The following is a 24088-nucleotide window of genomic DNA, read 5'->3' as shown; positions in this document are numbered from 1 at the left end:
TACATCAAGTTGATTGTGGAGGTTAAATCCGCTGCTCCTGAGGCTGCTGGGAGAGATTTCCCTTTCTCTTCTTTGTTCACACAGTTCCCGGGGTTCAGCTTTGGATATGGCCCCGCCTCTAAATGTAGGTCGCCGGAGGGCGTCTGTTCTTCGCTCAGACAGGACGGGGTTAAAGGAGCCGCTGATTCGGGGGCTCTGGCTCGCTCAGGCCGGGGGGAGGGAGGGGCTCGGAGTGCGGGTGGAGCCTGCGGCGCAGAGGCTGGCGTGACGTTGCACCGGCGCGACGTCGCACCAGACTGAGGCGCGTCGTGCGTTCTCCCGGGGAAGTTGTCCCTGGATCACGGGACCCTGGCAGTGGCGGGCTGAACAGCCTCCCCGGAAGGGAGGTTTGGATAGTGACCTGTGCTCGCACACAGGCTTCTTGATGTTGGCAGCAGCAGCCTTAGCGTCTCATGCCCGTCTCTGGGGTCCTCGCTGATAGCCGCGGCTCGCTCCCTTCTCTGGAGCTCCTTTAAGCAGCGCTCTTAATCCCCTCTCCTCGCGCGCCAGGAAACCAAGAGGCAAGAAAAAGTCTCTTGCCTCTTCGGCAGGTCCAGACTTTTCCCCGGACTCCCTCCTGGCTAGCCGTGGTGCACCAACCCCCTTCAAGCTGTGTTCACGCTGCCAGTCCTCTCCCTGCGCTCCGACCGAAGCCCGAGCCTCAGCTCCCAGCCCCGCCTGCCCCGGCGGGTGAGCAGACAAGCCTCTCGGCCTGGTGAGTGCCGGTCGGCCCTGATCCTCTGTGCGGGAATCTCTGTGCTTTGCCCTCTGCACCCCTGTTGCTGTGCTCTCCTCCGCGGCTCCGAAGCTTTCCACCTTCACCACCCACAGTCTCCGCCCGCGAAGGGGCTTCTAGTGTGTGGAACCCTTTCCTCCTTCACAGCTCCCTCCCACTGGTGCAGGTCCCGTCCCTATCCTTTTGTCTCTGTTTATTCTTTTTTCTTTTGCCCTACCCAGGTACGTGGGGAGTTTCTTGCCTTTTGGGAGGTCTGAGGTCTTCTGCCAGCGTTCAGTAGGTGTTCTGTAGGAGTTGTTCCACGTGTAGATGTGTATCTGATGTATCTGTGGGGAGGAAGGTGATCTCCGTGTCTTACTCTTCTGCCATCTTCCAAAAAGCCCCTCAACAGCTTTTTAAATGCACAGACTTCCTTAGTGTGCTCAAAATGTGATTTGAATTATATAAGTTTGATTTACAAACAGCCTTTCAGGAGCACATAAAACAAGCTATGTTTGGCTGACTTACCCAGACACCCTGGCAGTTGTTGTCTGTTTCATTAAATCTTCCTCTTAATTGAGAGTTTAGTTGCTTGGCTACATTTGCTGTAGTAAACAGCTAGATTGCTATGTTCTTTTTCCTGCATGTTTGGAGGGATGACAGCTTTATAGTTAAATTCAGAGACTGCTTTTGGGACAAGTGCTTTTTGTCTGCTTTTAAATAAACTTTTGATTTGTGAATAATTTTAAATATACAGAAAAGTTGCAAAGATGGTATCCAGAGTTCCCAGATATGCCTCACCTTGTTTCCCTGATGCTAACATCTTGCATTACTTACATTTGTCAAAACTAAGAAACTGACATTGGTATGTTACTCTTAACTAAACTTCAGACTTTATGTGAATTTGGCCAACAACTGACTTTTGAAACAGTTGGAGGTGAACTTGATTCCAGGGTGAAGGTCTGGTGTTTAAAAGTTTTAGAAGTGGTCTGTGTGCTTTGATATGAGCACTGTTCTGTCAGTGTAAAGCCAGTAGCTTCTATTTTAGATAGGATTTTGATGTATTTTCTTTTGAACATTTCTGTATGGTACCAATATTTGGTAGAGCTTAACTCCTCTTATCTCTGTGGCCTCATTTTTATCGATCACTTTTGTTAGTTTTAACTTAGCTAGTGATAGGAAAGAATGGTTTTCTGGCATAAGAATATTTTGGAGTCTCTCAAATATTCCCTTAAAAGGAAATATTTATTTATCTAAAACAAAAATTAAGCTGCATTTTATAAAGATGTTCTCTTCTCTCAATTTTTTTTCCATTTTCTTGTTCATTTATTCCTTTTTATCAGATCTTCAATGTAAATACGGCTTTTAGAAAAGTCTGATTTTTTTTTTCATTTTAAGTATTTACTCAAGGACCAGCTATCAAGGAGTAATAAATGAAGAAAAGTCTGATTTTTTTTTTCATTTTAAGTATTTACTCAAGGACCAGCTATCAAGGAGTAATAAATGAAAGTGGAAATGAAAGAGACTTGGCCCGGGTTGATAGTGGATATAAATGGGCCTTATGGGCCATAAACCACTTGGACCAATTAGAGTGTGACCTTACTTGGCTTTGTGTGATAGAATCTTTGTGGGTATTTATGAGATTTGTAGCCATAGCCCACAGATAATGGCTTTTCTTAGAATTGCTTTCTTTCCCTCTTAACCTTCTTTAAAACTAAAGAAAAATAGACAAATAGCATATATATATGTAATTTCCCTTCTGGTCTAAATGTACATTCCAAGTTAAGGACATCAGGTCACATTTGGATTTATAGCCCTTCAGTATTTCTGCTGTCATCTTATAGTAATTGCTCAAGAAGTTTAGCTCCCACAAATCTTTATGATAAGAAGTTTCAGCTACTTTTTTTCCTAGTTGTTTTGATGAGATCCCCTTTTTTCACACTGGGAGTTTCTGGACTTACCAGGAAGCAGGCACCCTGGGATCCCTGTGAAGCTGTTTGCATCACCGTATGAAGCCAGAAGAATTAAAATGGCAGCTCTTTCGTCCTTGGGCATGTGTGTTCCTCATTCAGCTCAGAACTGAGATTTCTGTGAAATGGTCCCTTTGTTTAGGAATTCACCCGTTATTTGGAGATAGAGAATGAAGCGTGTTGAAAGAAATTAAAACAGAAATAAAAACAAATAAACAAAAAGTCCCTGATAAAAGAAAAATGGGTGAGCATGGAGGAGGATGGCTGACTGAACCTAGTGACATTCCCGATTGCCTCTCGCACAGCATGGTGTGGAAACGCGGGATGTGGTGGCAGACACTCTGCTTTCCACTTGGAGCAAGGATGGGGCAGAGAGACCCTGAGCCAGCATCAGCCAGGCCAGGAGGGTGCCATCGATGGCGTGTGAGTTTGGGAGAAAGGCAGTAAAGATCCCCATATAACGTCTCTCCGGGGTGCTGGGACCTTGCCGAGTCCGATACCAGACACCAGCCCTAGCCAGGGTGCTGTGAGGAGGGACAGGTGTTATCAGGTTTTCGGATGTCAGCAGGGCCCGGGTACCAGGCCAGTGCTTTTTCTATCTGATCATCACTGGCAGCCTGGCTAGCAACTGAGAAAGGGAGGAAAGACTTTCCCAAACTTCAAACACTAGATCGATTGTTTCGGATCCCATGCTTAGAACTGAACTCTGCTCTGGTCAGTTCTGAGTTATGTCTAAAGCACGACATGCAGTGCAATCTAGAGAATGGTGGTGTTTATCTTTCTAACACATGGAAGAGCACAACTGGTGACGGTCAAATTAATTTCATTTTGTTTTGGTTTTCCATCGGCCCTTTACAATTTAGTCAGTAAGAGTAATCTTCTCGGGTTCCTAGAACAGTAGCATCGCACTCTATATTGCACGTTAGAATCAACCGGTGAGTTTTAATTGTTGTTTTATCTTATTTCATTGTTTAAGACACATTCCTGGGGCCCATCTCTGGCAATTCTGATTCAGTGGCTCCGGCTTTGGCATTTTTCCTTTTTTGAGATTCCCAGTGACTCCAATGTACAGCCAAGTGTGAGAGTCACTGGTCTGGATGGGAGCTCTGACCCAAGTAAGATTTTTCTGCTCATTGTTGAGTAACAGACAATCCTTTGGTCACTTGAGGTTGCAGACAAAATCTCAACTGAGAAACAGGATGTCTCTTCTGAGTTAGAAACCAACTCTGGACTTGTTTTGAGGGTCAGTGTCCTCTCCCCTCCCAGTTTGGGCTGGCAGCATGGGGGCGGGGGCTGGAGCTCGCTAATGAGGTGGAGGGGTTGGGCTTGGGGTACAGAGGGCGGGGAAGTGTGCTGGCTGGTGGCTCTGTGCTCTTGGGACCTGGTGGTGTCCAATGCCGATTCACCGATCTTGTTTCCTGGAGACCTGTGTGGAGATTCCTCTCTCTGCAGCCCCCTCTCCTGCAGTTCCCACGACATAAATGCATTTCTGTTCTGGCTGCTGGAAGCACCTCCTTCCTCAGCACCCAGGAATGCAGCTTTGGGGGTCCCTCTGGCCTCCTCGTGCGGACTTCCTCCATCTGGTCCACGGGGAACCCTAGTGATCCCTTGTTCTGCCTGACATTTCTGGGTGTACAGGTGGAACCCAAACGTTCCACCACAGGTGGCCTGAGCCTTCTCTGGCAGAGCCAGACACTTGTCCTCTGAGCCTTTCACCTGCAGAGGACACAGGGCACGTCCTCAAGCGCAGCCGGTGGAAGCCCCATGGTGGCGTGGTGACGTTGGCAACGCTTCTCCCCAAAGAAACTTCTTTATAAGTCCTTCCTTTTTCTCTTCTCTCTGGGACCTTTTGAAGTCTCAGCGTGAATCAGATGTTTCAAAGGACAGTGGATTCAGTTCTCAGCCATTTCCTTTGTGAATTCCGCCTGTGAGTGTCTCATGTTCACTTTGGTGTCGGTTACTAAGGCAGGAGAGTCTTGCTTAACATCCTGTTGTACTAGAAACCTAGGATTTTGAACAATTTGTCAGATCTGTCTGGAGGTTTAACAAACAGAGGGCGCTGGGCTACCCACCAACAGGCAATAAAACAAAGCCCTTTTTCCCAATAATAGAAAACACTGCAACCACCCATAAAATGATGAAAGATGAAGAAACACTTGGGCTTTCATTTCTGTCCCCTGCTTCTGTTTGTGGTGGTCTTTACCCTGGCTTCTAATTCCCAGGGATGTCCCCGTCCCGCTATTAGGCAGGATCTACTCATGGAAGGCAGGAAGGAAAGCTGTTCAGCTGAAAGTGTGCAGAAATTGCAGGCAATAAAGAATTAAGCACCCCTTCGAATGTTCTCTTTTTGTGGAAGCCGTTGAACAGAAAAACTAAATGGAATAGGTAGAACCTCAAAAATTTTACTTTTAATGAGTTAACTCCTGTCTTTTGCTGTGGATCCAAATGACTCATTCATATCTGGTGTTTGAGCTTGGAATTTAAACATAGTTATCCCCCTCTCCTCATTATTCCAAAGGAAGCTTGGCACAGGGGGAAGGGTTTGGGTTTGGAACTCAGATCTGATTCACATAAGAGTTCTGTCTTTCACGGCCTGTGTGGCTTTGAGTGATTTTCTTACCACCTCTAAACCTAGCTTTGCTTCTCTGTAAAATGTAGGGTTCTAGCACCTCCTTAGAAGGTGGTTGTGAAGATGAGCATCTGGAAGTGCCCTCAGGGTACCTGACCCGGAATAGGGAGGAGCTCAGTGTGGTCCTCTCCTGAGGGAGGTGTGAGAGCATAATGACACGGTACCCATCCTCACGTCCCTTTGTGCTTATGCCCTATAGCCTTTAGGAAGAAACTTGCTGACCAGAAACGCTTTTCTCTCGGCTTTGGCTTTGTCCTCCCTCATTTAGAGGCTTGGGCTTGCCCAGAGAAGAAGACCTCCAGACTCTGCCCCCTGACTACCTGAGCTTTCTAGACTATGCCCTTTCAGGAGAAAACTAAGTCAGCGTTGGGCTTCTAGAGAGGGTGGGTGAATGTGAGCTCTCTCAGATGTCTAAGCTGTCTCCTCCCCCTCTCCATTTGGAGTGGGGTCCAGACATGTGCCACTGGAGACAAAACACACCTCTTGCCCTTACCCCTAATATTTTCTGCAGTCGCTGCCCTCCCCCCTCAATATTTAGGTATGCTATTTTCAGGTTTGCTCTGCACTTCACTGAAAAAATTACTATCCTTTGTGTCCACTGGGGCCTTTGGACTTTGGTCAAACTTGCCATGGAGTTGTAAACCAGGGTTTCTCAAACTTTGATGAGCAATTAGATCTCCTGGGAATCCTGTTAAATGCAGATTCTGATGCTATGAGCCTGGAGAAGGGCTTAGAGTCTGCATTTCTAACAAGCTCCCAGATGGTGCTCAAAATCCATGGACCACACTTTGAGTAGTAAGGGTAGTTCGCTTCTGCCCTGCAGAACCTAGCCAGGGTCAGTGGTGGGGGTGGGGGTGTGAGCACTGAAAGAACTGGTCAGGCATCCATCGAGGTTACCTCACTGACTCTCCAAGGGTATTAACCAGCAATAATGATAAAAATATGGAATAGTTGGTGCACAGAGATGCACTCTAATTGGGCTTGGCAAAAGGTAGGATGGCTTAAGGAGGTTTGGGAGAGTGAATAAGTAGAGACAGCAGTGCAGGCACAAACATAGAAAGCATGGGGTTATCTGAGGATTCTCTAAAGATTCTGCTGTATCCTATTTAGCTTACAGGTCAAAAATAAGACTTGTCTAAGATGAAATTGATCCATTATGTGGATGTCACTGGAATTCAATCCCACCTATAGAGAAGTACCTTCATGAGCACGAATGTGTGGGTGGAGACTGAGTGGAGATTAGGAGTGGTGAGGGTACCTTTTAAGCACAATTCTAGCAGAAATTCATGGCAGAGAGATTGCTTGTGAGTGCCATGAGGAAGAAACCTGGAGCCTTCGTTAGCATCTTTTGATCAGATAGCACAAGTTCTAAGAATTTTCAAGGTCAGATATTACTGTAAACGTGAACACGTTGATTGCTTAAGAGTGGATTCTCCTGTTGAAATCATTAATCAAATGGAACAAGCCTAGCCAGAGCACTAGATGATAAAACACCCGGGTTTTAAAGCTTTCCATTCTTTAGGCTGTACATAAAGAGTGCCTTTAAGGCCCACTCATTCAGGAAGAATGTCACAGCTCAAGAATGCTCATTCACATAAGCAGTGGGAGTCAGTGACTTATGCTGCCTAATTTGGGAGCAGTTGCCTCCTATGCAAAATGCGCGTCAGGAGCAAACTATAAATATTGGAAGAGTTTTCCCCACAGCTTTTCATTTGTGCCGTTTTATCCAAAGACTCATGACGTCTGGATGAACTAGAGCTCTCTACAGCACTTAGAATTGCCCTCGAACTGGCCTGTTTAGGTTTGGTGTACTTAGGCCAAAGAATGTATGGTGGGGAAATTTCTCCAAATGTTACACATTAAGAAAATATAAAGCCCCCCACTACTTGTTCTTAAGGCCATTTGTCAGGACCCATGTCTTGTCCTGGGAGTGAAAGGACAGAAAGTTTTACTTGCTTTTCTGCCTTAAAAACGGAGAAGGGTATGGTTCAGCTATAGACTCATAATAATCATGATAATTAAGATTTATACTTAAATAGCTCTTTTTGTCTCAAGAGTACTAATGTTAATTAATTATGCCTCCTGAAGCTCCTGAGGAGTTGCCAAGCCAATGCTGTTATCCTCTTCTGTCGGATGAAGATTCCTTTGTTACAGAAAATGGGAAGAGGCTCCCAGTGCTTCATGGCACAGTAATGGTTCATCCAGAAAGAAAACCCAGACGTCCGAACCCCCGACGTTTTCAGGCCCCGAGTTCAGCCTGCCATTTAGACAGGGAAGAGGAGAAGGATCTGGAAATCAAAAGGCAGACTGCCTTGAGTTAGAAAACACTGTTGACAAAGCGAGGGCAGTTTATTTGAAAAGAACAAATCTTTTGCTATGCCTTTATCATATGGAATTCTTTGAAATATTTTTTAAGATCACACTAAAAAGAGTCTGCAAAAAGAATTGCAAGAAAAGTCTTAAAATTTTTTTTTTAGAGCATTAGAGAGAGACTAAAAGCTTAAAGGAAAGAAACAGATGTGTCTCTTGGCCTCCACTATTATTTTTATCTTCAGAGCAGAATGGAAAGTGAACCCTCTGGTCAGGCTACCTATCTTCCCACAGTTTTTTTTTTAATCCTACAAATGTGCTTTTCCTTTTACTGTAGAGTTTTACAGTTAAAAAGTCATAAAGATTTTCTCATGAAGATTTATATAAAGTCATAAGATTTACTCACCAGCTATAAATGAGATTAGAAAATGGAAGTAAACAGGTCCTTGCATGAAGTCATTTAGCATGGAATTAAGAGGATGGCGGAGTGCTTTGGTTTGATATTGTTGAGGGAAGAAAAATGATTTTATCGTCCATGTTTAGAAGCCTAAATGCCCAAAGGGTCTGTGTCTTGGAGGTGCAGACATGACACGTTGAATACAAAGCTTTGTCAGGAGTGTGTGTGTGGTTATAATACAGTTTCCATTGCTCTTTTCACTTGGGGTGTTTCAGATTTCAGGCTGCACTCTGGACCTTAGTCCTCTTCCCATAATTCCTGACAACATGCCTTGGGTCAAGAATGAGGTACTGACAGAAATGGAAGAATTTGTTGCACCCATCTTCTCAGACCATAAAGAGATGCAGTCCTTTTTCCCTCTCCTTGAGTTTTGGTTAACCTTTTGACTTTTTTTTGGCCAATAGCAAATGGGAGAAATAACACTGTGTCAGTTCTGAGTCTAGACTTTAGGTTGGTTGGAGATAAACACCAACCTTGGGAAAGAGGTTGTGGAGGATTACGAAGATATGGAGAGAAGCCCAGCCAGCCCCAAGCTGTCCCAGTCATACCAGCCGAGGGGCATGGAGGGAAGGGAAGCCAACTAGGATCTTGCAGTCCCAGCTGGACTGCCCCAGTCAACATCACGTGGAGCCCACTAAGCACTGCCCAAATTGAAGAAGTAGGGCAAATAAATGGTTTTCTTATTGTTTTAATAAAAAAAAAAAAAGCACGAGATACTAGTGAGTGTAGCACCTGGAGATGCTCAGCAGACTCTTGGGAAGATAGTACTTGAACATCAGACAAGCAGACATTGGCACTCGTCTGGTTTTGGTTGGTGTAGCTTCTGCTCTTGGGTGAGCTGTGGAGGTAGAGATGGTCTGCTGCTTGTTCAGAATGCCAGTGGGTTAAGGGAGTTCCAGGATGTCCATATTTTATTCTGGAGATTCCCAACAGAAAGCGTTAGGTCTTGAGGCCACCTCTGCTACCTCTGTCTAAGATTTCTTACTTAAACAGAGCTACTAGGATAGTCTTCAAGGAAACATAACCCTTCTCAAATCTCCACGACAAGTGCATTACTCAAGTGCATTTATCTTTCATTCATTCTCTTTTCACTGGCTTTTTCCCTTCTAGCTCATGTTTGTCTTTTCTCACTCACCTTTTAATCCTGATTATCTCCCAACAGCGGTTCCTACCTTTAGCATATAACGGTACATAATGAATGAATTTAAACTAAGTAAATTAGACTTTAAAATGGCAGGGTATCTTCAAAATTTGACCATTGCCAAAAGTCTAAAAAGGAAATGGTGATTTTTTTTCCTGTGTCTGCATTTAAAATGATGTTAATAACTACTGTGCTATTGGTGTGTAAACCTCACTGGAGGTTAGCTTGACTGAGAATTTGCTAGAAGCAAAATAATCTGCTTGATAAGCTGGGGTCAGCTGGAGTAATGTGACCCTGGCTTTTCATAAAGTCCAGGTCTGTGCATCCGTCCACACGGCAGGCCTCCTAAACCTTCGTACAGAAAGAGGCATTTCTTTCTTTCGATGAGTAGGTCCTCGTCAGACATAGTACAGTATGGTAGGGAAGGAAAAAAAAAACCATTATTGTTCCTCCTACGTTGTCTTTCTGTGAGTTTCATAATCTTGCACTAAATTTGGCTAATCCTGACAATGAAAGTGAAATGACAATACTTCTCATGCATCTGGGACAATGAAACTAGGAAAATATAGTGCTTCTCAGAAAGTGTAGACATGACCTAATGGTTTTGATGGTGAATTTGGTAGAAAAGGCATGCACTGATATGAATTGGAAGTCTGGAAAAGGACCTGTTTTCCAGATTCTGAGCTAACCTATTTCCTTTTGATCCCACCCCAAACCCCAGTTTTCTGTACCTGACATTTGCTAAATTGAATTGATTCGACATTTTGGATCTTCCTGGGGCTTTGTGTGAATAATGTGTTTGGGTGTTCCCTTTCTGCGATGAACCTGAATACACCTGTATGTCAGTCATATTCACTGAAGCCCTTTCACGTGTGGTGTAGATACATCTGGCTCTGAATCCTGAGTCTTTTTACTTTCTTATGGAATCAGGTGGTGGCTACATGTGGAGTTGCTGAGAGCATGAGAATAAATCAGGGTGACTGACTGGTCCCAATTTTAGCACTACAAGTCCTATGTCCAGGGAAAGCCCTCATCCTGGACAGATTGCAAGGATTTGTTCGGAACTATCCCAGTTTTAAAACTTAAACTCCTTGGCCTCAGGCAATCTTGGTTGGTTGGTTGGTTAATCTAGTACAAATGAGGATCCACATACTTATATCCAAATACTTAAAAAATATACATCCAGTTAAGGAATTGTTAAATAGGTTCTATCCTCCTACCTTGGCAAATGTATGTTCATCATGACCTGAAAGCCTGGGTCTGAAGATCAAATTCTCAGACTCTTGGAGTTCCAAGCCAGAACATAGTGGTTTTGGTAGAGCTGGTCCCAGCCATGTCCCCTGCCCTGTGCCTCCGGCTACATGGCGAGAGGTATAATGAGAGGGGATGGGTGTGCATGTGGATACCTCAGCCCACCCGTTCTCGCTCAGTCGTCACCCCACCCTTGGGGTCTTGAGTCAGAGGGAGGGAGCTCACACTGATGGTGAGGCCGCCTGGAGCTGACCAATGTAGGGGAGAGGCTGCCTAGTCCCAGCAAGTGTGTGGGGGGGCCTGTGTTGAGGGAACTCTGGGTCCCGGGGACCTGGAGTCAGGTCTAGAAGTGAAGAGTACACTCTAGTGGGCGGATGCCTTGCAAATTCAGATGGTAGGTTGAGGGCACAGTGAGAAGGGGATCTGAGTGGGTTCTTCTAAAGTAACAGATTACTGAGCAGTTCAAAGAATGACTTGCTCTCTTGGGATTATAGAACCTTTCCTTCAGCAGGAGTGGAAAATCCTCATCTTGAGGGGACACCATTAGGTCCAGGGACTTTGCAAAGAGAAAGGACTTCAGGGGATGAGTGGGTGTCCTGCAAATGATATTCCCAGGGCTGCTCCTGGGATATTCTCCTGCTTTATTCACTGAATTACCCCTCAACCTGCAGGGCAACTTTCAAGATCCTTCTCAGGAATGTCATATCAGCTACAAATAATTCTGACAATGCATATTAGCATTTTGTAACTCAAAGCTACTTTGAAGTGGTGTTTGAGATTATGAAACTCAAAATACAATTGAAAATGACTGGAATCGATAACTTAGCATGAATTCATCAGAAGTGGCTGCACAGGTTGTGCACTGCACAATTCCAGATGGTTCCATTAACATAGATGATAGTCTTAATGGTGCCCCCAGGAGTTGTACAAAGCATGGACTGCATGGCAGTATGTAGCATCCCTGAATCGAAGTGCCCAACAATCTACTTAATTTTTCCCCTGCTAAAATAGATATTCTTCCAGTTGAACTAGGTTGAAATTCTAATTTAGCATTAGGACTACTTTTATTTGGTTCTTCATTTAGACTAACCTTGATTCTTCACTGGGGAACACATGAACAGAAACTTGGCTCAAGTTTCACTTATGTTAAGTATTTTTCTGCTAAGAGTTCAGAAATGAAATGAGAACCAAGTAAACTTTATGGTTTACAAATTTTACTTTTTCACATGGTAAGGAAAGACTAAAAGCATAGAAAGTGGCTTTGGAAATTCATTGTGTAATCACTTAAATATTACATCAAAATTTAATTCCAAGCAGGCTTTCATATAGACACCCAGTTACTTCTCAGTGAAGAGTAAGTAGCAAATGTTTTTTGGCGCTGTTTTTTTTTTTACATCTTTTTTGGAGTATAATTGCTTTACAATGGTGTGTTAGTTTCTGCTTTATAACAAAGTGAATCAGTTATACATATACATATGTTCCCATATCTCTTCCCTCTTGCGTCTCCCTCCCTCCCACCCTCCCTATCCCACCCCTCCAGGCGGTCACATAGCACCGAGCTGATCTCCCTGCGCTATGCAGCTGCTTCCCACTAGCTAGCTACCTTACGTTTGGTAGTGTATATATGTCCATGCCTTTCTCTCGCTTTGTCACAGCTTACCCTTCCCCCTCCCCATATCCTCAAGTCCATTCTCTAGTAGGTCTGTGTCTTTATTCCTGTCTTACCCCTAGGTTCTTCATGACATTTTTTTTCTTAAATTCCATATATATGTGTTAGCATATGGTATTTGTCTTTCTCTTCCTGACTTACTTCACTCTGTATGACACACTCCAGGTCTATCCACCTCATTACAAATAGCTCAATTTCGTTTCTTTTTATGGCTGAGTAATATTCCATTGTATATATGTGCCACATCTTCTTTATCCATTCATCCGAAGATGGACGCTTAGGTTGTTTCCATCTCTTGGCTATTGTAAATAGAGCTGCAATGAACATTTTGGTGCGTGACTCTTTTTGAATTATGGGCTTCTCAGGGTATATGCCCAGTAATGGGATTGCTGGGTCATATGGTAGTTCTACTTGTAGTTTTTTAAGGAACCTCCATACTGTTCTCCACAGTGGCTGTATCAATTTACATTCCCACCAACAGTGCAAGAGGGTTCCCTTTTCTCCACACCCTCTCCAGCATTTATTGTTTCTAGATTTTTTGATGATGGCCATTCTGACTGGTGTGAGATGATATCTCATTGTAGTTTTGATTTGCATTTCTCTAATGATTAATGAAGTTGAGCATTCTTTCATGTGTTTGTTGGCACTCTGTATATCTTCTTTGGAAAAATGTCTATTTAGGTCTTCTGCCCATTTTTGGATTGGGTTGTTTGTTTTTTTGTTATTGAGCTGCATGAGCTGCTTGTAAATTTTGGAGATTAATCCTTTGTCAGTTGCTTCATTTGCAAATATTTTCTCCCATTCTGAGGGTTGTCTTTTGGTCTTCTTTATGGTTTCCTTTGCTGTGCAAAAGCTTTGAAGTTTCACTAGGTCCCATTTGTATATTTTTGTTTTTATTTCCATTTCTCTACGAGGTGGGTCAAAAAGGATCTTGCTGTGATTTATGTCATAGAGTGTTCTGCCTATGTTTTCCTCTAAGAGTTTGATAGTTTCTGGCCTTACATCTGGTCTTTAATCCATTTTGAGCTTATTTTTGTGTATGGTGTTACGGAGTGATCTAATCTCATACTTTTACATGTACCTGTCCAGTTTTCCCAGCACCACTTATTGAAGAGGCTGTCCTTTCTCCACTGTACATTCCTGCCTCCTTTATCAAAGATAAGGTGACCATGTGTGTGTGGGTTTACCTCTGGGCTTTCTATCCTGTTCCATTGATCAATCTTTCTGTTTTTGTGCCAGTACCATACTGTCTTGATTACTGTAGCTTTGTAGTATAGTCTGAAGTCAGGGAGCCTGATTCCTCCAGCTCCGTTTTTCGTTCTCAAGATTGCTTTGGCTATTCGGGGTCTTTTGTGTTTCCATACAAATTGTGAAATTTTTTGTTCTAGTTCTTTGAAAACTACCAGTGGTAGTTTGATAGGGATTGCATTGAATCTGTAGATTGCTTTGGGTAGTATAGTCATTTTCACAACGTTGATTCTTCCAATCCAAGAACATGGTATATTTCTCCATCTATTTGTATCATCTTTAATTTCTTTCATCAGTGTCTTATAATTTTCTGCATACAGGTCTTTTGTCTCCATAGGTAGGTTTATTCCTAGATATTTTATTCTTTTTGTTGTAATGGCAAATGGGAGTGTTTTCTTGATTTCACTTTCAGATGTTTCATCATTAGTGTATAGGAATGCCAGAGATTTCTGTGCATTAATTTTGTATCCTGCTACTTTACCAAATTCATTGATTAGCTCTGGTAGTTTTCTGGTAGCATCTTTAGGATTCTCTATGTATAGTATCATGTCATCTGCAAACAGTGATAGCTTTACTTCTTCTCTTCCGATTTGTATTCCTTTTATTTCCTTTCCTTCTCTGATTGCTGTGGCTAAATCTTCCAAAACTATGTTGAATAAGAGTGGTGAGAGTGGGCAACCTTGTCTTGTTCCCGATCTTAGTGGAAATGCTTTCAGTTTTTCACCATTGAGGACGATGTTGGCTGTGGGTTTGTCATATATGGCCTTTATTATGTTGAGGAAAGTTCCCTCTATGCCTACTTTCTGCAGGGTTTTTATCATAAATGGGTGTTGAATTTTGTCAAAAGCTTTCTCTGCATCTATTGAGATGATCATATGGTTTTTCTCCTTCAATTTGTTAATATGGTTTATCACATTGATTGATTTGCATATATTGAAGAATCCTTGCATTCCTAGGATAAACCCCACTTGATCATGGTGTACGATCCTTTTAATGTGCTGTTGGATTCTGTTTGCTAGTATTTTGTTGAGGATTTTTGCATCTATGTTCATCAGTGATATTGGCTTGTAGTTTTCTTTCTTTGTGACATCCTTGTCTGGGTTTGGTATCATGGTGATGGTGACCTCGTAGAATGAGTTTGGGAGTGTTCCTCCCTCTGCTATATTTTGGAAGAGTTTGAGAAGGATAGGTGTTAGCTCTTCTCTAAATGTTTGATAGAATTTGCCTGTGAAGCCATCTGGTCCTGGGCTTTTGTTTGTTGGAAGATTTTAAATCACAGTTTCGATTTCAGTGCTTGTGATTGGTCTGTTCATATTTTCTATTTCTTCCTGATTCAGTCTTGGCAGGTTGTGCATTTCTAAGAATTTGTCCATTTCTTATAGGTTGTCCATGTTATTGGCATAGAGTTGCTTGTAGTAATCTCTCATGATCTTTTGTATTTCTACAGTGTCAGTTGTTACTTCTCCTTTTTCATTTCTAATTCTGTTGATTTGAGTCTTCTCCCTTTTTTTCTTGATGAGTCTGGCTAATGGTTAATCAATTTTGTTTATCTTCTCAAAGAACCAGCTTTTAGTTTGATTGTTCTTTGCTATCGTTTCCTTCATTTCTTTTTCATTTATTTCTGATCTGATCTTTATGATTTCTTTCCTTCTGCTAACTTTGGGTTTTATTTGTTCTTCTTTCTCTAATTGCTTTAGGTGCAAGGTTAGGTTGTTTATTCGAGATGTTTCCTGTTTCTTAAGGTAGGATTGTATTGCTATAAACTTCCCTCTTAGAACTACTTTTGCTGCATCCCATAGGTTTTGGGTCGTTGTGTCTCCATTGTCATTTGTTTCTAGGTATTTTTTAATTTCCTCTTTGATTTCTTCAGTGATCACTTCGTTATTAAGTAGTGTATTGTTTAGCCTCCATGTGTTTGTATTTTTTACAGAACTTTTCCTGTAATTGATATCTAGTCTCATAGCGTTGTGGTTGGAAAAGATATTTGAAACAATTTCAGTTTTCTTAAATTTACCAAGGCTTGACTTGTGACCCAAGATATGATCTATCCTGGAGAATGTTCCATGAGCACTACAGAAAAATGTGTATTCTGTTGTTTTTGGATGGAATGTCCTATAAATATTAAGTCCATCTTGTTTAATGTATCATTTAAAACTTGTGTTTCCTTATGTATTTTCATTTTGGATGATCTGTCCATTGGTGAAAGTGGGGTGTAAAGTCCCCTACTATGAATGTGTTACTGTCAATTTCCCCTTTTATGGCTGTTAGTATTTGCCTTATGTAATGAGGTGCTCCTATGTTGGATGCATAAATATTTCCAATTGTTATATCTTCTTGTTAGATCGATCCCTTGATCATTATGTAGTATCCTTCTTTGTCTCTTCTAATAGTCTTTATGTTAAAGTCTATTTTTTGTGATATGAGAATTGCTACTCCAGCTTTCTTTTGATTTCCATTTACATGAAATACCTTTTCCCATCCCCTTACTTTCAGTCTGTATGTGTCTCTAGGTCTGAAGTGGGTCTCTTGTAGACAGCATATATATGGGTCTTGTTTTTGTATCCATTCAGCCAATCTGTGTCTTTTGGTGGGAGCATTTAGTCCATTTACATTTAAGGTAATTATCGATATGTATGTTCCTATTCCCATTTTCTTAATTGTTTTGGGTTCATTATTGTAGGTCTTTTCCTTCTCTTGTGCTTCTTGCCTAGAGAAGTTCCTTTAGCAGTTGTTGTAGAACTGGTGTGGTGGTGCTGAACTCTCTCAGCTTTTGCTTGTCTGTAAAGGTTTTAATTTCTCCATCAAATCTGAATGAGATCCTTGCTGGGTAGAGTAATCTTGGTTGCAGGTTTTTCTCCTTCATCACTTTAAATATGTCCTGTCAGTCCCTTCTGGCTTGCAGAGTTTCTGCTGAAAGCTCAGCTCTTAACCTTATAGGGATTCCCTTGTGTGTTATTTGTTGTTTTTCCCTTGCTGCTTTTAATGTGTTTTCTTTGTATTTAATTTTTCACAGTTTGATTAATATGTGTCTTGATGTATTTCTCCCTGGATTTATCCTGTATGGGACTCTCTGTGATTCCTGGACTTGATTAAGTATTTCCTTTCCCATATTAGGGAAGTTTTCAACTATAATGTCTTCAAATATCTTCTCAGTCCCTTTTTTTTTCTCTTCTTCTTCTGGAACCCCTATAATTCGAATGTTAGTGCGTTTAATGTTGTCCCAGAGTTCTCTGAGACTTCCTCAATTGTTTTCATTCTTTTTTCTTTATTCTGCTCTGCAGTAGTTATTTCCACTATTTTATCTTCCAGGTCACTTATCTGTTCTTCTGCCTCAGTTATTCTGCTATTGATCCCATCTAGAGTATTTTTCATTTCATTTATTGTGTTGTTCATCATTGTTTGTTTCATCTTTAGTTCTTCTAGTTACTTGTTAAATGTTTATTGCATTTTGTCCATTCTATTTCCAAGATTTTGAATCAACTTTATCATTATTCTGAATTCTTTTTCAGGTAGACTGCCTATTTCCTCTTCATTAATGTCTGGTGGGTTTTTATCTTGCTCCCTCATCTGCTGTGTGTTTTTCTGTCTCCTCATTTTGCTTATCTTACTGTGTTTGGTGTCTCCTTTTTGCAGGCTGCAGGTTCGTAGTTCCCGTTGTTTTTGGTGTCTGTCCCCAGTGGCTAAGGTTGGTTCAGTGGGTTGTGTAGGCTTCCTGGTGGAGGGGACTAGTGCCTGTGTTCTGGTGGATGAGGCTGGATGTTGTCGTTCTGGTGGGCAGGTCCACGTCTGGTGGTGTGTTTTGGGGTGTCTGTGGACTTATTATGATTTTAGGCAGCCTCTCTGCTAATGGGTGGGGTTGTGTTCCTGTCTTGCTAGTTTTTTGGCATAGGATGTCCATCACTGTAGCTTGCTGGTCGTTGAGTGAAGCTGGGTGCTGGTGTTGAGATGGAGATCTCTGGGAGATTTTCCCTGTTTGATATTATGTGGAGCTGGGAGGTCTCTTGTGGACCAGTGTCCTGAAGTTGGCTGTCACACCTGAGAGGCAGAGCACTGACTCCTGGCAGCAGCACCAAGAGCCTTTTATCCACAAGGCTCAGAATAAAAGGGAGAAAAAGTAGAAAGAATGAATTAATAGAAGGAGAAAGAAAGAAAGAAGCAAAGAAACAAAGGAGGGAGGGAGGGAGGAAGGAGGGAAGGAAAGAAAGAAAGAAAGAAGATGAAGTAAAATAAAATAAAGATAAAATATAATAAATTTATTAAAATGAAAAAAATAATTATTAAGAAAAAATAGAAAAAAAAGAAAAAAAAAAAAAAAACGGACGGATAGAACCCTAGGACAAATGGTGGACGCAAAGCTGTACAGCATAAATATTGCTCTCAAAGTCCACCTCCTCAATTTGGGATGATTCGTTGTCTATTCATGTATTCCACAGACATCAAGTTGATTGTGGAGCTTTAATCCGATGCTTCTGAGTCTGCTGGGAGAGATTTCCCTTTCTCTTCTTTGTTCTCACAGCTCCCAGGGGCTCAGCTTTTGATTTGACCCCGCCTCTTCGTGTAGGTCGCCAGCGGGCGTCTGTTCTTCGCTCAGACAGGACGGTGTGAAAGGAGCCGCTGATTCGGGGGCTCTGGGTCACGCAGGCCGGGGAGAGGGAGGGGCTTGGAGTATGGGTCGAGCCTGCGGCGGCAGAGGCCGGCATGACGTTGCACGAGCCTGAGGTGCGCCGTGAGTTATCCTGGGGAAGCTGTCCCTGGATCCTGGGACCCTGGCAGTGGCGGGCTGGACAGGCTCCCCGGAAGAGGTGTGTGGATAGTAACCTGTGTTCGCACACAGGCTTCTTGGTGGCGGCAGCAGCAGCCTTAGTGTCTCATGCCCATGTTTGGGGTCCGTGCTGATAGCCGCGGCTCGTACCTGTCTCTGGAGCTCCTTTAAGCAGCGCTCTTAATCCCCTCTCCTCGCGCACCAGGAAACAAAGAGGCAAGAAAAAGTCTCTTGCCTCTTCGGCAGGTCCAGACTTTTTCCCGGACTCCCTCCCGGCTAGCCGTGGCGCACTAACCCCCTGCAGGCTGTGTTCACGCAGCCAATCCCAGTCCTCTTCAGGTGCTCCGACCGAAGCCCGAGCCTCAGCTCCCAGCCCCGCCCGCCCCGGCGGGGGAGCCGACAAGCCTCTCGGCCTGGTGAGTGCCGGTCGGCCCTGATCCTCTGTGCGGGAATCTCTCCGTTTTGCCCTCCGCACCCCTGTTACTGTGCTCTCCTCCACGGCTCCGAAGCTTTTCCCCTCCAGCACCCGCAGTCTCCGCCCACGAAGGGGCTTCCTAGTGTGTGGAAAACTTTCCTCCTTCACAGCTCCCTCCCACTGGTGCAGGTCCCGTCCCTATCCTTTTGTCTGTGTTTATTCTTTTTTCTTTTGCCCTACCCAGGTACGTGGGGAGTTTCTTGCCTTTTGGGAGGTCTGAGGTCTTTTGCCAGCATTCAGTAGGTGTTCTGTAGGAGTTGTTCCACGTGTAGATGTATTTCTGGTGTATCTGTGGGGAGGAAGGTGATCTCCGCGTCTTACTCTTCCGCCATCTTCCCGGAAGCCTTCACCGGCTCTTTTTGACAGTGATTTTAAAAAGTTAAAAAATTTTTCGTTTTTTGCAAATTCTCTTAGGAATATTTTTAAATGAATATTCTGACCATCTTGGAGACTAAAGGCACATCCAAAATAATTAAATGATATACTCTTGAATTTCTCTGTGATATAACATTTATTTATAATCTCAGTAGAGAAAGTACATTTGTTTTTCTATGTTGTGTTAGGGTTAAAAAAAAAAAAAGGGTTTATTCTGTCATAGAAATGTCCCTGAAGATCAAGTGGAGAGCAAAATTGTGCTATAGGTATTATTATCTAGGCTGGTTAATAACGTGTTTGTGAATACAAATGGACGTGCCACAACATAGTTTGAAAGTAACCCCCAAATCATCAGAGAATAACAAAAGTGGTATAGAAGTGATCTGTTTCTGGAATAGAAATACCAAAGTTACAATTAAAATGACCAAGTGTTTAATAGAAACAGTTTTAAAAAAAGGAAATGGTCATAATTCATTGATTGTTGAATATATTCTTGCTAAAGTGGTTTGTAAATTCTGTTTATCCTTTTCTTTCCTTTTTTGGAAGAGTGATGGAGGTTGTGGGCTTGGACAGAGCAACAAGGTTAACATGAAGCAAACCTAGAATTTCACATTTTATTCCCCTGTCTTATAAAATAGTCTATTCAATTAGAAAACTTTCAATGTATATTTAGCTGATTTTAGTGAGTATAAGTTAGTAATTTTTTAACTTCAAATGCATACTTAACAAGATATCTTTGTTTTGTTTTCTTTTTAGGTGCAAACCCAAATTATCCTGATGTAATTTATGAAGGTAGCTATCCTGTGGTCTGTATTTTGTATTTTTTTCAAAATGTTTGTCTAAAATGAAATAAAACAATTAAAAGAAGAACTAACTTTAAGCTCAGTTAAATATATACTTCAAGCATGACATAGGCCAAAATAATATTTCAAAAATCATTCAGTATTGATGGCTGTTTTCCCTTGATATTTACAATGCCTGTAAATAATGTTTTCTCTCTCCTGCTTGTTCTTGGAAGTAGTAAATCCATTGCGCTGCAACAGACATTTTGTTTCCATAATTGGGAACTAATTACCTGTTTAAAAGCCATGACTACCAAGAAAAGGGAGGTGTATCAGTTTCTGGCCGTGACAGTAAAGCCAATTCAAAATTATGTTTCTTACAAAATGAGGAAGGCTGGCTCACACACAGGAGCCTCAGAGGCAGGGCATGTTTGTTTTTTTTTTAATTAAATTTATTTATTTATGGCTGTGTCGGGTCTTCGTTTCTGTGCGAGGGCTTTCTCTAGTTGCGACAAGCGGGGGCCACTCTTCATCGAGGTGCGCAGGCCTCTCACTATCACGGCCTCTCTTGCTGCGGAGCACAGGCTCCAGACGCGCAGGCCCAGTAGCTGCGGCTCACGGGCCTAGTTGCTCCGCGGCGTGTGGGATCTTCTCAGACCAGGGCTCGAACCCGTGTCCCCTACATTGGCAGGCGGATTCTCAACCACTGCGCCACCAGGGAAGCCCCAGGGCACGTTTTAAGGTTGGTGAAACCAGCAGCTCAACCATGTCATCAGGGATCCAAGTTTTTTTTTTCTCTCTGCACTCTCCTGCCCATTGTACTGGCTTCACTGAAGGCTGGTTTCTCTTACGGTTTTAAGATGAGTCATTCACATTGATGAGAGAAACATTGATGAGAGAAAGGGAAGAGCTTTTGAAAGTGTTCCAGAAGAAAGAGAACTTTCCCAGAGACCTCCACCAAGCCCTCCTGTATCTGATTCAAGACTCATTTGGGTCATGGTCCATTTTTGCCTCCAGTACTGAGAAGAGGGCTGGATTACCCTTGACTAGCTAGACCCACGCCTAGAGTTTCGATCAGCTTCCTCAGAGGATGTGCTTGATCCCCTTGAATAAAATGGGGTTCTTCTAGGAATGTGGAAAGGGAGAAACCCAAAGATTCACTATATTAGCTTACCAAATATCTTATATTTACTTTGCTATTTTAATTGAATCCCAGGGCTGTTTTACTAGGTATGAAAATCCATCTTTAACAGTTTTCAAACCACCTTCATGACCAGGAGGCTTCCGTTTGGGGAAGTGGCAGGCTAAATTTCAAGACTTGGCTTGAAATTTAAGATTGATTAAAACTTACATTGATTAAAAAGATACATTTATATATTTATTCTATAAAATCTATTCTTTAATTTTATATACAGACCTTGACAAATGTGTATATTTATATTATAAATATAGTTTATAATTTTAATATAAAACAATTCTCTATGTTTATTGTACGTGTGTATATTTAACTTGAGCTAATTTTAACTAGGGAATTACATTATCTTTACCTGCTTTATGCATGTTAAGCCATCTTTCCTCCAAGCTGTGGTTTGGATAATTTTGTGCATGTGATTTGTGTATTTTTATTTTTATTTGTTCTGATAGGGCTTAAAGAAAGTATGTCAAATTGTGTCACAGAGAAATATGTTTGAATTGTGATTTTCAGTTTTAAAATTATGTTTTGGACTCCTTTCCAATAACTTTTAAGACTCTAAAAATGTCATCTTTCCATTGGTCTCAGGTCACACTTTGGATCTTTGGGCTACAATGTCATGATATTAAACTATAGATACTTCAGTGGTTTAATTTTGCATGAGTAGCTGGATATAATATGAAAAGGGAAAATAAGCAAATAAATGATATCTCCTACTGTTTGATTGAAATATTAATAAGTTCTAATATATTCAAAATGAAAATGGTGAGAATGTAGTTTTGCAGTTAAAAATAAAACAGCTACAGATAGAAAATATATGCTTTTTCTGTTAATTTTCTTTCACATTCAAAGGAACACTCTGCTAGTAAAATTATAATTTAAATTGGTTGCCCTTAGGCCAGCTTGATAATTCTACCAAGGGAAGATTAGCTAGGGCTGACTTAATGAGTTTGTTTGTTCAGGATGGAAATTGAAGGCACCGTACCTATTTAGAATAAAAATACAAAAATTTATAAACAACATGCTCTGCAATAAGCTTACCAAAAACTTTTTATGACTTTTATATGTAATATGTTAATAAAAACTTTGCCTACAAAAAAATCATTTACTTATATCCTGATCCCTGTAGACTAAAATTGATTCAGAAGAGCAACTACATTTGAGAACTGAGAACATACCCTCACAATTCTAAATGTTGTATTGGTGAAGTTCCCTACACATTAATTCTGAAACTGATATATTGGCAATTCAGAACTCTTCAAAAAAGTTCAGATGTGGACCCAAGTTCCCTAATGGTGCCGGTTCCACATTCTACCTTGAGTGCTTCTGCCTCGGAAATCAGAGCTGCTGATTTCAAGCCTGGTTCATGTCTAGGCTCTGTTGCCTTCTTGCCAGTTGACTTTAGACTAGTCATTTAACATCCCTTAGCTCTCATTCTGCAGCTGTAAAACTTGTGGTTAGGCTCGATTTCCAAAGACCCTTCCAGGTCTGTAAATCTGACTCTTACATGATCGATTCTTTTTTGTATTTTCATTAAATACTTTATCAAAAAAGGAATATATTCTTATGTGCAAAGAAAAATCCTAGACCTGGCTTGGAATTTGACCAAACAAAACAATGATGTAAAGATCTGGGCTGAATATAATTTTCGCATCGCACAGTCCTAACACTGCAATGGATTTAACCCAACGTCTGGTCACGCTTCTCCCCAGCCACGCTGTCAGTGGTTTGGAATCTTGTAATTTGTCTTGCTTCATTCTGGGTTGTACTGTGGCCTCATGTTTGTTGGCAGCCTAATGACAACTTCATGCTTCCTTCTTTTCCCCCTTTCTCCAATTTAAGATTACGGGACTGCGGCAAATGACATTGGGGACACCACGAACAGAAGTAATGAAATCCCTTCCACAGATGTTGCTGACAAAACCGGTCGGGAACATCTCTCGGTGAGTGGGATACTTAAGTGTTTCGTAGAATGGCTCTGAGCATTTTGGATGCTTGAATGTTGGAGGAATGGAGCTGCTTCAGTGCGAGTCTTTCAACAAAACATTTTTATTGTTCAGCTATAAATAGAGTGTTGAAGTGTGGAGGAACTAATGGAAAGGTTTAAGAGAGTGATAAAGGTACCATATAGCCTCTGACCTATTGCTGGTGATTCCTGTTTTAAATATCTGTCCTTTAAAAGATTATTGCTAGAAGAGCAAGAAACCAGCTTTCTCATTCAGGGACATGTAGGGTTCTTTCTGTCTCCATACCTGTCTCCTTAAATATTTTAATAAAAATTTCAGTGCCCACCAAATGTAAGGAATCCAGTAGGTTCTGGAAGGGACAGGCCGTGGGGGGATTTAAACATACGAATGAAACACATATCTGTCCCTTTGGAGCTTACACTTAAATTAAGTCAGAGACCTGAGACATGAATATTAGCACCTAAATTACAAACAGAGGCTGAGCAAGGCAATGCGAGAGAGCGAAGGAGAGGGGCAGGCGCCCTGTTCCTTCCTGCTGGGAGAGCCAGAGGAGTCTTTGCGGGACAGGTGGCCTTTTCCATGGCCTGTGCGGAATGCCTGGGATTTGGACATAGCGGAAACGAAGGGCAGGGCGTTCTGGGTGTGTGAGCCTGAGCCTGCAGTCTGGAAGCATTCTTGCTTGGAAGGTAAGGCGTATGAGGGAGGGCGGTCCGAGGCAGGGCCATGAGGTCTTGAACCACAGTGCCAGGTAGTTAGCTTTATGGCGCAGGGAGGAGCATTGAAGGGGGCGTGAGTGAGCAGCAGGGCTGCATCTCCCTAGGACTGTGTGGCGGGGCTGGTCTGTCAGCTGCTCAGGTCAAAACCCAGCAGATTCCTCCATTCTTTTCTTTTCCTCCCTGTCTTGTGCGCCCAGTCTAACATCCCGTGAGTTCTGCCTCCTTGTAAACCACCAACCCATCCATATCTCCCCACCTCCCCAGCCTCAGCCACAGGCTAACCCAGGGGCTGGCAAACTATGGCCCTCGGGCCAAGTCTGGCTTATGCCTGTTTGGGGGCAGTCTACAGGCTAAGAATAGTTTTTACATTTTTAAGTGGTTTGAAAAAAA

At 42.3% G+C, this 24088-nt stretch overlaps 1 protein-coding gene across 2 annotated transcripts in view; it reads left to right on the top strand.

Annotated features, from left to right (window-relative positions):
* Positions 1-24088, top strand: part of NTRK2 (neurotrophic receptor tyrosine kinase 2) — a 399796-nt gene that overhangs the window by 81524 nt on the left and 294184 nt on the right. For both annotated transcript variants that reach the window (XM_029203241.1, XM_029203242.1), the window contains 2 exons: positions 19798-19833; positions 22858-22958. In XM_029203241.1, the coding sequence (XP_029059074.1) occupies positions 19798-19833; positions 22858-22958 (137 nt within the window). The remainder of the gene's footprint in view (positions 1-19797; positions 19834-22857; positions 22959-24088) is intronic.

This window comes from Monodon monoceros, unplaced genomic scaffold (genome assembly GCF_005190385.1).
Source record: "Monodon monoceros isolate NGI ecotype Baffin Bay Population unplaced genomic scaffold, NGI_Narwhal_1 Super_Scaffold_5, whole genome shotgun sequence".
Classification (NCBI taxonomy): domain Eukaryota; kingdom Metazoa; phylum Chordata; class Mammalia; order Artiodactyla; family Monodontidae; genus Monodon; species Monodon monoceros.
Note: the sequence above shows the minus strand (reverse complement) of the source record. Positions and strands in the feature narration are given on the sequence as shown.